At 41.8% G+C, this 12,620-nt stretch overlaps 2 protein-coding genes across 2 annotated transcripts; both read left to right on the top strand.

The window, feature by feature from the left end:
* Window positions 1–5,888: 5,888 nt before the first annotated feature.
* Window positions 5,889–7,223, top strand: LOC107044384. Its single transcript, XM_015266243.1, has one exon. It carries the CDS (start codon window positions 5,889–5,891, stop codon window positions 7,221–7,223), a length of 1,335 nt encoding a protein of 444 aa, XP_015121729.1.
* A 33-nt stretch (window positions 7,224–7,256) lies between these two features.
* On the top strand, window positions 7,257–11,120 carry LOC107044383. Its single transcript, XM_015266242.1, has one exon. The coding sequence runs from the start codon at window positions 7,257–7,259 to the stop codon at window positions 11,118–11,120; it is 3,864 nt and encodes a 1,287-aa protein (XP_015121728.1).
* The last annotated feature ends 1,500 nt before the right edge of the window (window positions 11,121–12,620 follow it).

Genomic DNA, 12,620 nt, shown 5'->3' with positions numbered 1-12,620 from the left:
AGAGGTAAGAAATACGTGACAGTATTTATGTATGTGCGTACTGAACCTTTTCACGAAAAAGAAAAAAAATTTTTTTTGCCCATATACAGATTTGTTGTTGCGTATTTAGTGGTATAAAGAGCTCGCTGAAACCGGGGGAGTGTGCGACGATTCCGAGGGGTTCCGCATCGACTTTGTCTTATTCTCATTTTATTAACACGTGAAAAAAATTGATTACTCTACTACCTACAACAACTATGAGGACTTGAGGAGTTGACGTCTCAATTTCGAGTATATTACAGCTCTGTAGTAACTAAAAGTTTTCATATAGTCAAAAATATTTAACCCGAATGTTCAACACAATTTCTTCTCTCTTAAAATTCGATTCCTTACAGCAGCCATCGGATTAACTTCATCAACTCTCGTCAGTGAAATGGGAGTCTAGAAAATTGCTCTTATTTGCTTTCGGATATTTTTTTCGACGGGTTTTCACCACTTGAATGAGGTGTTGGTACTGATTTTCATCTCTAGTGATGAGTCCTCTATACTCTTCAACAAGGGCTACTGCCCTTTCAGCGACATCATTCACGACTTTCATGTTCTTGAAAAGAGTTCGACATTTGATGAAAGTTTCTTGATTTTCCCATTCTGCTGGATCTTCATCCAGAAAATCATGTGCTAATTAACAAATTTCAAACAACTTGATGGAGCGTTTCGTGACGTAGTGGTTCATGTCAAAATTTGGCAGGTCTTGGCATTCAGTATCGCTCAATGTTAGTCGCTTAACTTCCTTTGAGGTACTTTCACGCTCTCGAATTGCTTGTACCATTCTTCTTTTACACTCCACTGAAATCCTTTAATCAAAGAATGCTAGGGGAACAAGATCTTCACTTATAGCTGCCCTTGAAATTTTGGCATTGATATCGGCAAATTCGATTAAATCCTGAGCCAGTTTCAAATCATTCAGGGAAGCCTCGATAGCGCTTGGAGTAGTGAACCAGTACTCAATATAAAGTAGAATGACAAAAAGGCAGATCTGACGTAACTCCGTAACTTGACGGGACTTTTGAACGTTGGTGAAAAATTGATCCTTGAAAATAAACATTTTGAAGGAGTAAATGGCCTTGGCTATCCATCTAACGTGGTGATTGGCTCCAGGTTTTTTGAATTTGATTCCTCGTGGAGGTACTCCACCCAAGAAAATGCATGACAGCTCCAACAACTCACGATAGTCATTCCTGGGTTGAGCTTCCTGTAGAAAAAAAAGTCATAGATCCGGCGGAATATCAACAAAATAAATACTATTGAAAAATCCATTGAAATTCAGAGACAAATAATTCACAAACCTCCAGTTGGTTGCTGATGAAGGTCAGAATAGTTTCGTTCTTTGCTCCCACGACTTCTACCACAATTAGATCCTCCATTCCGCTCTTATACAACGTTTAATCGATCGACTCCCATTCTTGCTTAAAACGTTCAAAGAGTTGTATTTTCGGACCACTTGTCACCTTCCAATAAACTTCTATAACAGCCCTGAGTATCAATTCAGCAATGTGATGGCGACACGCCAACTGAAGGACTGGCCGCTGTAGCTTTTCTTCTAACAGAGTGCAAGTGTCATTGTGACGACCTACGCAAAGAAAAATCACTTTCAAATACAATTGAACCAAAAAAAATGAATTAAGTACTGCGGATCCTCTCGGACCAAGGTACTCCTTAATTATAATGTGCTGAAGTGTCCTAAATACTTTCCTAATATCTTATTGTATATTAACCCTTAAGGGGTGGCATAACAGGGGAATCCCCGCCGTTTTTCGATTTTTTCTTTTCAGACAAAACCTTTTCGAGTGCAAAACTCATGAAAATTTTTATTTCTACTTTCAAGTATATTGAACACATTTACCGTTCCTTTTGATCCAAACTTACACCAATAAAATATTGAAATCTATTGAGAATTCTGCTCGCTGGAAATCCCCGTGGTTAACCCAAGAATTTGAAAATTTTGCGCCTAATGAGATCGAGTTATTGTCTTATCTGACGATTGTTTACTCCTAAACGAGAAATAATTTTTTTTTTTTTAGAAATTAAATGTTTTTTTGAACGTTTTTTTCCATGAAATCTGCGGCTAGTTAAGGGTTGAAATATTTGGATAATTGGCTATTTGGGCGAGATATCTCAAGAGCTATTCCTTGGTGGACATATCGCAAATTAAAAAAAGTCATTCAAATCAGTCCCGCTCATAACTGCGATATTGATGTTAAGTTTAGGAATCGGGTGATAATACTCTATCCTCAGCTTGCAATTAATTATGAAGTCATTTTTAGTCAATAAAAGCAATGAATAAAAATTTCTCACCTGTGTTTGAGGCAGTGGTGTCAAAACAAAAAGCTTTGATTTTAGTGGAGAGGTTCCATAGTTCCACAGTTTGAAAGAGGGCCTCACAGGTTTTCTCTCCTGTTCCAGCTGTCAATTCCGGTGTACCTAGTAGTTGCTCCGTTTCGATACCGGTAACAACTATTGGCAATCTGTCAACTTTTCCCTCTCCATTAACTTTTGATAATATTTTACCATCCTAGTGAAGAACTAGAACGTCCGCAGAATTCAACTCTTCTTTCAGTTGTGCTGCAAACTTCGTTTGGAATTCGATTCGTTTGCGCCATAACGTCGAAGCACTGTACGTATAATCTTCAACATTGAGCCCAGCACTTCGAAGAATAGCTCCTATGAAGAGAGTAGCCTGAGGATTGCTAATTCCAATTCTATCAGCGGTAGATGCTACCTCATCATTGATGAGGTCCTTCTTTTTGCATGGTGATGCATCCAACTCATCTTCGAAATTAGAAATTGCTCTCTTCATTGAATTGTTATCGTAGAATTCACTCAAATCCATACCACCACTGGCATCTGTCCTATCACTGTAAACCGTGAGGCCGCTAATTGACTGGCTCAGCCCTGGGGTAAAAAATATTTCAATATTATTGGAAGATGAAAAAAAAATTAATAATAATATGAAATTTAATATGGAACCCTCAGCACATGCAGCTAACAATGAGTCCACTACATCAAAGAGAGAGACTAAGAGATAATGATAGAAACTTACTTTGTATTGGTTCATCCTCTACAGAACCTCCGTTCTCAGGATCAACATTTTCCGGTGAAATTTCTGGACACCTATCAAAAAGATCCAAATCTCCTGCATCTATTTCATCTGAATCAATAACTTCGTTCACGGAACTTTCGTCGCGAATTTCTGTGAATGAATTTTCATGTGAAGTTGATTCAGATTCATTCACAGGAACAAAGCCTCGACGAGACGAATCACGTTGGGATTTCAGTAGGAGGCGTTGATCCTCGGTTAAGTCAGCCATGATGTCTTTTTGAGCAATATCAAATAATTAATCCAACTTTCTTTAAAACTCTGCTTCTTTCATCTTTTGTGTAGCGGAGTGTTTTTTTTTGACTCCTCTAAAGATTTTTCCACTTCAAATGTAACTTCTCTACCTTCGCAACACAAAATTGTAGTCGGCTAACTGGGATTCCTGCTCGATTCCAATTGATCATCACTTCCGAGATTGCTTCAGATGCACTCACTCTTATCGTCTTCTTCATTTCAAAATGTTTATAGAAAAAAACGTGCAAGACCTGGCGGGTGGTTGCCAGCTTACGTCCTTCAATTTCTGACTTCGTTTGTCCAATTAAATAAATTGACTCCCCTCGATTCCCTATCATCTTTACTGGTTTCGAAATTTCTTCCCTACACTCAATAACATCACACTACTTTAGTTCCCGCCATGTTTGGTTAGTATCCCGCCGTGTGTTGTTATCTTCCCAATGGAGTACTCATCCACCGAGAGACCTCGCAGGGGTGTTTTCATGAATGAAGTATCGAAGGTTCACATCTAGATGGCGTAGGGGTTCTTTTCCGTGTACGCATTAAAAAAACTCTCAAGAATAGCATTTCGAATGTGACAAAATTCCACACATCGCTTGGAACAATAAAATTATCCATAGATAATTGTAGTGTCTACTGATTCCGGCCAATTTCATTGATATTGAAAAAACAACGAATTTCGAGTGGGTTGAAATCATAGTGAATATCGAAATAAAATATTGCTGACGAGGTGAAAAATTTTAGTCACTATAGAGCTCTAAAATACGCAATTTTCAGAAGCCAACTCCTTTAGAATAAATAGTAATGGTAACAAAACGAAGTTGATGCGGAACCTCTTAGAAACCTCTTAGATCGCCGCACAGTCCCCCGGTTTCGGCACGCTCTTTGTACTACTAAATACTCGAGAATAAACGTGTGTATTGGCAACAAAAAATTTTTTTCTTTTTCGTGAAAAGGTTTAGTGCGTACGTATGTAAACAAATTTTTCTGCAATTGTTCGCTAATGAATCAATGGAATGAATTTTTTTTCCTCAAATGTAGGTATTGTTGAGCCCTATTAATCGCCATTAATTGAAATTTAATTCATTCATCAATTTATGGCACGCCGTGCAATAAGTCGAGTTTATCGCACGCTGCGCTTCGCGCAGCGTGCTTCAAACTCGACTTCTGCACGATGTGGCATAAAATAGTATAGACCACTCGGGCATAAATTTCGTTTTCAACGAATGTGAATACAGACCCCGCCTTCGGCTCGGCCTGTAAACTTCACATTCGTCGAAAACGAAATTTGTGCCCTTGTACTCTAATGTACTATTTTTGCATTTTTTAATTTTTCAATCATCATTCTTTTTTTTATGATATATGTTGCGTGTCAAGCACGCGAAATTAACAACGAATCGCATCAAAATTAATTTAAGATTGTTATTTAATTTTTCCTGTCGTTACTTGGGTTTTCCCCCGGGTTTTTTCCCTATTTACCCATTTAAAATTCTTACCCACTATAAAAGCATAAAATCATTCCGAACAATTCTCAAATATCTCTGCTGGAAATTCGAAATATTCATCTTTTAAAGTAGAATCACTTTATTACAATAATCCCTTGCACATTTTCATTTCTGTTATTTTGTCGTGTCGAGACCGTCCTAATCCCGTCATTTTAACTCAGTGTTCTTTCAAAATCATTTTTATTGGCGCACTACAAAATTCTCCATTCTCCAGTGCTAATCTCCCCAATAAAGTACCGTCCTCGGAGCCCTCCCGTAATTAAGGAAAGGGCCCAACGCGCGCCTAACCTTTCCCTCTCCAACTCACTTTTGCATCTTTCCCGACCAATCATTTGGCAAATCCTCTGATCCATTTCCCCTTCCTCTGACCCATTTCTCCTCAAGCGATTTTCATCCCTTCTTTTCTATTTTAGAACTCCTCAGAAATTTTCTCTCTAAAATTTAGTCTTAATCCAAACACCCTCAAGGTACCACCTCAAATATCGCGGCGTAAACTTCTAATCGAAATTCTCGCGTTATTCTCAAACTTATACAAAATTCCATTCAGTGTGTTATTTAAAATAAACGAAAAAACAGTGAAATCAAGTGCAGTGTATATCCGATTTTTTCCAAAGTCTCCCAATACACCTGTCGCAACCTCACATCCATTCCACACAATATTTAAAATCACACATCCTCCTCTCTTGAACTAGCTACACAAAGAACCTATTCGGCGTGTAGCAGTTAGTTTTGATATTGTGTCTGAGAGTTCAGACCTCTGGAATTTACAACTCCAGATTATTTAAAGAAATAGCAATATCATCATCTAACATTTTTTGGTCCTTCGAGCCGGATTGGCAACCACTATCCTATCCTACAGTGTAGTGCATTCATAAGCTATCAATACTTTTTCATAAACAATTCGTGACTTTCATTAAAATCCAGTAGCTCAAAAACTATCCGTATTTTTTGCACTTAATCGGTGTTTTTTGTGTTGTGTCTCACGCTCTCACCGGGGGAGTTAATCAAAGTGTATGCCGCTGCAACACAGTCCAACTCGTCCATCTCGCAACAATCAGAGTGCTACTCCTTGTCCAGCAATGGCCAGCATCGAAGATCTCAAGCACAAGCGCACAGGCTTCAAAACCCGCCTCACCAAAAACAAAAACTGGGTGGAGAAAGAGGGTGCAGATGCCAGAGCCGAACATCTCGAGGCCAAACTTGAAACCCTCATCGAAAAATTCAAGGAATGGGAAATCAGCAATGAGGAACTCTGCGCCTTGGACATGGAAAACGAAGAGGCCAACACTAGAGCCGCTGATGAAATCGAGGAAAATTTCCACTATTTGAAAGGTTTCATAAAATGTATAATTAATACAAAATTATTACCAACTCAACGAGAGCATCCACCGATTCAAGCCATTCACGGTCCTGCACCCCCTCGAAAATCACAGTCAATCAAGCTGCCAGAAATTTCACTCCCCAATTTTGATGGCAGATACGAAAAATATCGAGGATTTAGGGATCAATTTAACGCACGCCTCGGAAACAATCCAGAAACTGAAGATGTCGTCAAGCTCCAATATCTCCAGACCTGCTTAACTGGACCAGCCACTGAGACCATCGCCAACCTCGATCTCCAAGCCTCCAACTACAGAATTGCGTGGACTCTACTAGATGAAAAATTCGACAGACCCAGGCAAGCTCTCCCACGTCATTGGCAAACCCTTTTGGACCTCTGCAAACAGCCCAGAAAATCAGAAATCGAAATTGTCAACATCATGCGTCAACAAGTACAATGTCTCAGTGGCTATGGTAATGCACAAACTCTCCTGAATGCTGTATTCACCACTCTTATCATCAATGCACTGGATACCGAAGTCATCTTTCAATGGGAAACTACAGTAGAAGGTAATGACATGCCTGATTACAATCAACTTCTCAAATTCATTGAAAAACGTGGTATCTGTGCTGAAATCACTGGACGTGAAACAATTAAACAGAAGCCATCACAGGCTCCAAGCAAAGGCTCCACTCAAAAATCATCTACTGGAGGTCAGAAGACCACCAATCACTCCAGTACGTCCAGCGTTCCCAGAGCACAGACCTTCATGACCACCAACACCAGAAAGTGTCCAGTATGTGCAGAAATTGGACACAGGATCTATGAATGCCCCAAGTTTGAGGCAATGAACGTTTCCCAACGAGATAAATTCATTCGAAATGAAAATCGTTGCCTGAATTGTCTCGCAAAGGGTCATGGCTACAACGAGTGTTCCTCTAAAACCCGTTGCAAGATCTGCAAGGAAAAACATCACTCCAAAATCCACATCGACAGAGGTGGACCGTCAGCAAAACCTGAAGCATGACTACAATCAGGAGTTTCCCCAACACCACTCGCCATGTCTCTTCCGCTCGGATCCACAGGACAGGATGTTCTTCCCATGGCTATAGTGAACATCTTCGACAAGAGGAAACGACCAGTTCACTGTCGGGCACTCATTGACACCGCATCCACGAAGAACTTCATCACGGAAGAGCTGGCAAACAAATTAGGTATGCAAAAACTCAACTGCTCAATTCCAATCGGAGCCCTCAATGAGCTGTCAACTGTTGTTCACCGCAAAATTCACGCGACAGTTGCATCTCGCCTCAACGGCTTCACACGGCAATTGAGCTTCCTCATCATCCCCAGGATTTCTGGTCTGCTTCCCACCGAGCAAGTAGACAGAGAGCTCCTGGAGATACCTCCAAATCTACCACTCGCAGATCCAGAATTTCACAAGCCTGCATCAGTCCAACTGCTACTAGGCTCCAGCACCTCTATTGCCGCTCTCAGCATTGGACAAATCAAACTGCCCAAGGCTTCAGATATCTACCTCCAGAAGACTCAACTTGGATGGATCCTCTGCGGCAACATCGGTGATGATCTCGACACTTCAATGGCAAAATGTCATTTCACCGAGATCATCAACGAATTCAAAAAATTCTGGGAGATCGAAGACATCGGGATCAAGAAGAGCCATCAGTCTGAGATCGAAACTGCCTGCGAGGAACACTTCAAAACCCACGTATCACGTACTCCTGAAGGTCGATACGTGGTCGCCTTACCGTTCAATCAAAATATAGAACGACTCGGCACCTCTTATCTCCAAGCTAAACGGAGACTCCTCTCATTGGAACGAAAATTCCAATGGAACCCAACGTTGAAGGCTGACTACACTGCTGTTATAGACGAATATAAGCAACTCGGTCACATGAAACGTATCAACACGGAGGTAGAAGAGGGCTTCTACCTTCCACACCACGCTGTGTTCAAGGAAACCAGCCTCACCACCAAGACACGCGTCGTCTTCGACGGCTCGGCTCGCTCCAGCACTGGCATCTCCTTGAACGATGCACTCATGGTCGGGCCGACCATTCAAGATGATATCCTGTCTCTCGTTCTCCGCTTCAGACTCCACAACTTCATTCTCACCGGTGACATCGAGAAGATGTATCGGCAAATCCTCGTGACTCCTGAAGAGAGAAAATTCCAACGCATCCTCTGGCGCGAAAACGGAAAAATTGAAACGTACGAGTTACAAACAGTGACGTTTGGACTCGCTCCAGCTCCATACCTCGCCGTCAGATGTCTTCATCAACTTGCTGATGATGAAAGGGAAAGGTTTCCTCTCGCTTCAGCCAAACTCAAGCAGGACCTCTACGTAGACGATCTTCTCACCGGCACCAGCACACTGGAAGAAGCCTTACAACTCCTCAACGAAATAATTGATCTCCTCAGCACAGGAGGGTTCAATCTCCGACAATGTGCCTCCAACTCTCCAGATGTCCTCCACGGCCTTCCAGATTCCACAGTCAACATCCAGCTACTCGGAGAAGATGATTCCGCTCTCAAAACTCTTGGTGTGCGCTGGGACTCTAAAACGGACACGATTGTTTACACAATCAACCCAATTGCCACCAGAGACACTGTCACCATGAGGACCATTGCTTCCGACGTAGCTCGCATCTACGATCCCCTTGGCCTGCTAAATCCTGTCATCACCCACGCCAAAATCATCCAGCAACAGCTTTGGCGATTCAAACTCGACTGGGATGATTCTGTGCCTGCTGAAATCCACACTCAATGGGATGAGTTTGCCTCACAGCTCCCTCTGCTCAATGAAATCCACTTCAAACGTCAGGTAACAATAAACAAAAAATTTGAAATTCATGGTTTTTGTGATGCTAGCAGTCGTGCATACGGGGCCTGCATCTACTTGCGTTCCATCAGTCAAGATGGAGATGTGCATGTCAACCTATACTGTGCCAAGTCTCGTATCACTCCCATCAACCACACCAGTGAGCAAACCACTCCACGCCTGGAACTATGTGCAGCAGAGCTACTCTCCAACCTGTATGACATCGTGAAGAAGGCCACACACATCGAACCAGAAAGAGCTATTTTCTGGTCTAACTCTACGGTTGTTCTCCACTGGATTAAGACTCCTTCTCATCTTCTTCAAAGATTTGTGGCCAATCGAGTTGCCAGAATCCAAGAGTTGACCAACACCAGCAACTGGAGACATGTTCGAACACATGAAAATCCTGCAGACGCTATATCCAGAGGTCAACTATCTTCAGCATTTCTCCACAATCACCTCTGGAAACATGGACCTGCCTGGCTTCAAGAAGATGAAGAGCACTGGCCCCACTTCAACATCGGAAAACTGATTGAGCTTCCTGAACTCAAGAAGGCCACTGTGCTCATTGTCTCATCTCCACCGGGGAACCCTCTTCTCCAACGCTACTCTTCTTTTGAACGGCTCAAAAGAATTCTTGCCTTATGTCTTCGATGGAGAACCAAGGTCAAATCTGCTCATCTCACACTCGAAGAATTGAAGAAAGCTGAAACTCAAATAATCCAACTGGTCCAACAAGAAACATTCAAATCAGAATTATCGCTGCTCGAACAAGGAAAATCTCTTCCTCCCAAAAGTCGACTCATCAACCTCAGCCTCCAGCTTGATGACGATCATCTGATCCATGTTGGTGGACGACTCAAGAAGCATAAGACTCTACCATTGGATGGAGTCCATCCAATCCTGCTACCCAAGGGACATCATGTCACCAACCTCATCATCCAGGAAGCCCATCTCAACAATCTGCACTCAGGAATTCAGAACACACTCCATACAGTAAGGCAACGTTACTGGCCCGTGGATGGACGCAACCAGACAAGATTCCTCATCAACAAATGCATCAGCTGTACCAGAGTCAATCCTTCACCAGTGAACTATCCTATGGGCAGCCTACCTCGAGAACGCATCACTCAGTCTAGGCCATTTGAACATACTGGAGTGGACTACTGCGGCCCTTTCTTTATCAAGGAGAAAAAACTTCGTAATCGTGCGAAGATCAAGGTTTGGGTCTCCATTTTTGTCTGTTTCAGTACCAAGGCTGTCCACATAGAACTCGTCAGCGACCTCACCACCGAGGAATTCTTGGCAACCCTTAGCAGATTTCTCTCGAGACATCCCTCCTGTAAGGCTCTCCACTCTGATAATGCCACAACATTCACTGGTGCCTACAAGGAGCTGAAGGAGCTCTATAATTTCATCCAGGATGAGCAGCATGAGGACTCCATCAGGCGAAATCTCATCAAAAAGGGTATCGAATGGCATTTCATACCTCCAATATCTCCACACTGTGGCGGTCTATGGGAGGCTGCTGTAAAGTCATGCAAACACCATATGAAGAGGGTCATCGGTAATGAGTTGCTAACCTATCAGCAACTCAACACTCTATGCGTCAAGATTGAGGGGATCCTTAATTCCAGACCTCTCACTCCATTGTCATCAGATCCTAATGACTTCTCAGCATTGACACCAGCCCATTTCCTTCATGGAGAATCAACGACGGACCTCCCTGCTCCTAACTGGTCGCACACTCCAACGAATCGTCTCTCTCAGTGGCAACACCTGGAGCAGATCAAGCAGCACTTCTGGGCCCGATGGCACAAGGAGTATCTCTCCGAACTCAACGTCCGCCATAAGTGGACTTCAGGCAGCCACGACATTACCATCGGCTCATTGGTGCTGCTACGTGACGACAACCCACCTCCTCTGAAGTGGCGCATGGGGCGAATCATCGAAGTCTTCCCTGGAGAAGATGGCATCATCCGCAAGGTGAAGGTCAGAACCTCCACCAACACTGTTGATCGCAACGTCCGACGTCTAGCACCTTTACCAATGGACCCCATCACTTCTACAGAGGATTCTTGATCGTTATCCTCTCAACAGGGGAGTATGTTGCGTGTCAAGCACGCGAAATTAACAACGAATCGCATCAAAATTAATTTAAGATTTTTATTTAATTTTTCCTGTCGTTACTTGGGTTTTCCCCCGGGTTTTTTCCCTATTTACCCATTTAAAATTCTTACCCACTATAAAAGCATAAAATCATTCCGAACAATTCTCAAATATCTCTGCTGGAAATTCGAAATATTCATCTTTTAAAGTAGAATCACTTTATTACAATAATCCCTTGCACATTTTCATTTCTTTTATTTTGTCGTGTCGAGACCGTCCTAATCCCGTCATTTTAACTCAGTGTTCTTTCAAAATCGTTTTTATTGGCGCACTACAAAATTCTCCATTCTCCAGTGCTAATCTCACCAATAAAGTACCGTCCTCGGAGCCCTCCCGTAATTAGGGAAAGGGCCCAACGCGCGCCTAACCTTTCCCTCTCCAACTCACTTTCGCATCTTTCCTGACCAATCATTTGGCAAATCCTCCGATCCATTTCCCCTTCCTCTGACCCATTTCTCCTCAAGCGATTTTCATCCCTTCTTTTCTATTTTAGAACTCCTCAGAAATTTTCTCTCTAAAATTTAGTCTTAATCCAAACACCCTCAAGGTACCACCTCAAATATCGCGGCGTAAACTTCTAATCGAAATTCTCGCGTTATTCCCAAACTTATACAAAATTCCATTCAGTGTGTTATTTAAAATAAACGGAAAAACAGTGAAATCAAGTGCAGTGTATATCCGATTTTTTCCAAAGTCTCCCAATACACCTGTCACAACCTCACATCCATTCCACACAATATTTAAAATCACACATCCTCCTCTCTTGAACTAGCTACACAAAGAACCTATTCGGCGTGTAGCAGTTAGTTTTGATATTGTGTCTGAGAGTTCAGACCGCTGGAATTTACAACTCCAGATTATTTAAAGAAATAGCAATATCATCATCTAACAATATAACCAAAAGAGAACATTCTAAATTGATTGAATGATGGCTTAATAGTACATTAGAGTACAAGGGCACAAATTTAGTTTTCAACGAATGTGTAGTTTACGGGCCGAGCCAACTGCGCGAAGCGCAGCGTGCGATAAACTCGACGTATTGCACGGTGCCACATAAAAAATTTATTTGGATATCCTTTTTGACCAAGTTCGAAGATGAAGACGATAGCAATAATCGTTATTTTGATTGATTTGAAAATTTGCAACAATTCTATATTTTTTGAAAAACAGAATTCTCGCGATATGTTTGGATACCATGCTTCAAACGAATTCGATCATAGCTTACAATGTTTATTTTGCTGCTATTTTCATGCCATAGGTTGAAGTTAAAAGATGATTACGATAACTTTATTGGTTGATTTGATGTTTATGATGATTGTTGAAAATTTCGAATTTTTCATGAATTTCCCTGAAGGTGAGCTTTTCCATAGTTTCTTCAAATGTGATGTTTCAAATTCATTCAATTATGTATAA

Source organism: Diachasma alloeum, unplaced genomic scaffold (genome assembly GCF_001412515.2).
Source record: "Diachasma alloeum isolate Michigan unplaced genomic scaffold, Dall2.0 Dall_scaffold_00721, whole genome shotgun sequence".
NCBI classification, from domain to species: Eukaryota; Metazoa; Arthropoda; class Insecta; order Hymenoptera; family Braconidae; genus Diachasma; species Diachasma alloeum.
Note: the sequence above shows the minus strand (reverse complement) of the source record. Positions and strands in the feature narration are given on the sequence as shown.

What these genes read in the sequence shown, in the direction of transcription:
- LOC107044384 (XM_015266243.1), top strand. Translation starts at nt 5,889, where the DNA reads ATGCCGCTGCAACACAGTCCAACTCGTCCATCTCGCAACAATCAGAGT.
- LOC107044383 (XM_015266242.1), top strand. Translation starts at nt 7,257, where the DNA reads ATGTCTCTTCCGCTCGGATCCACAGGACAGGATGTTCTTCCCATGGCT.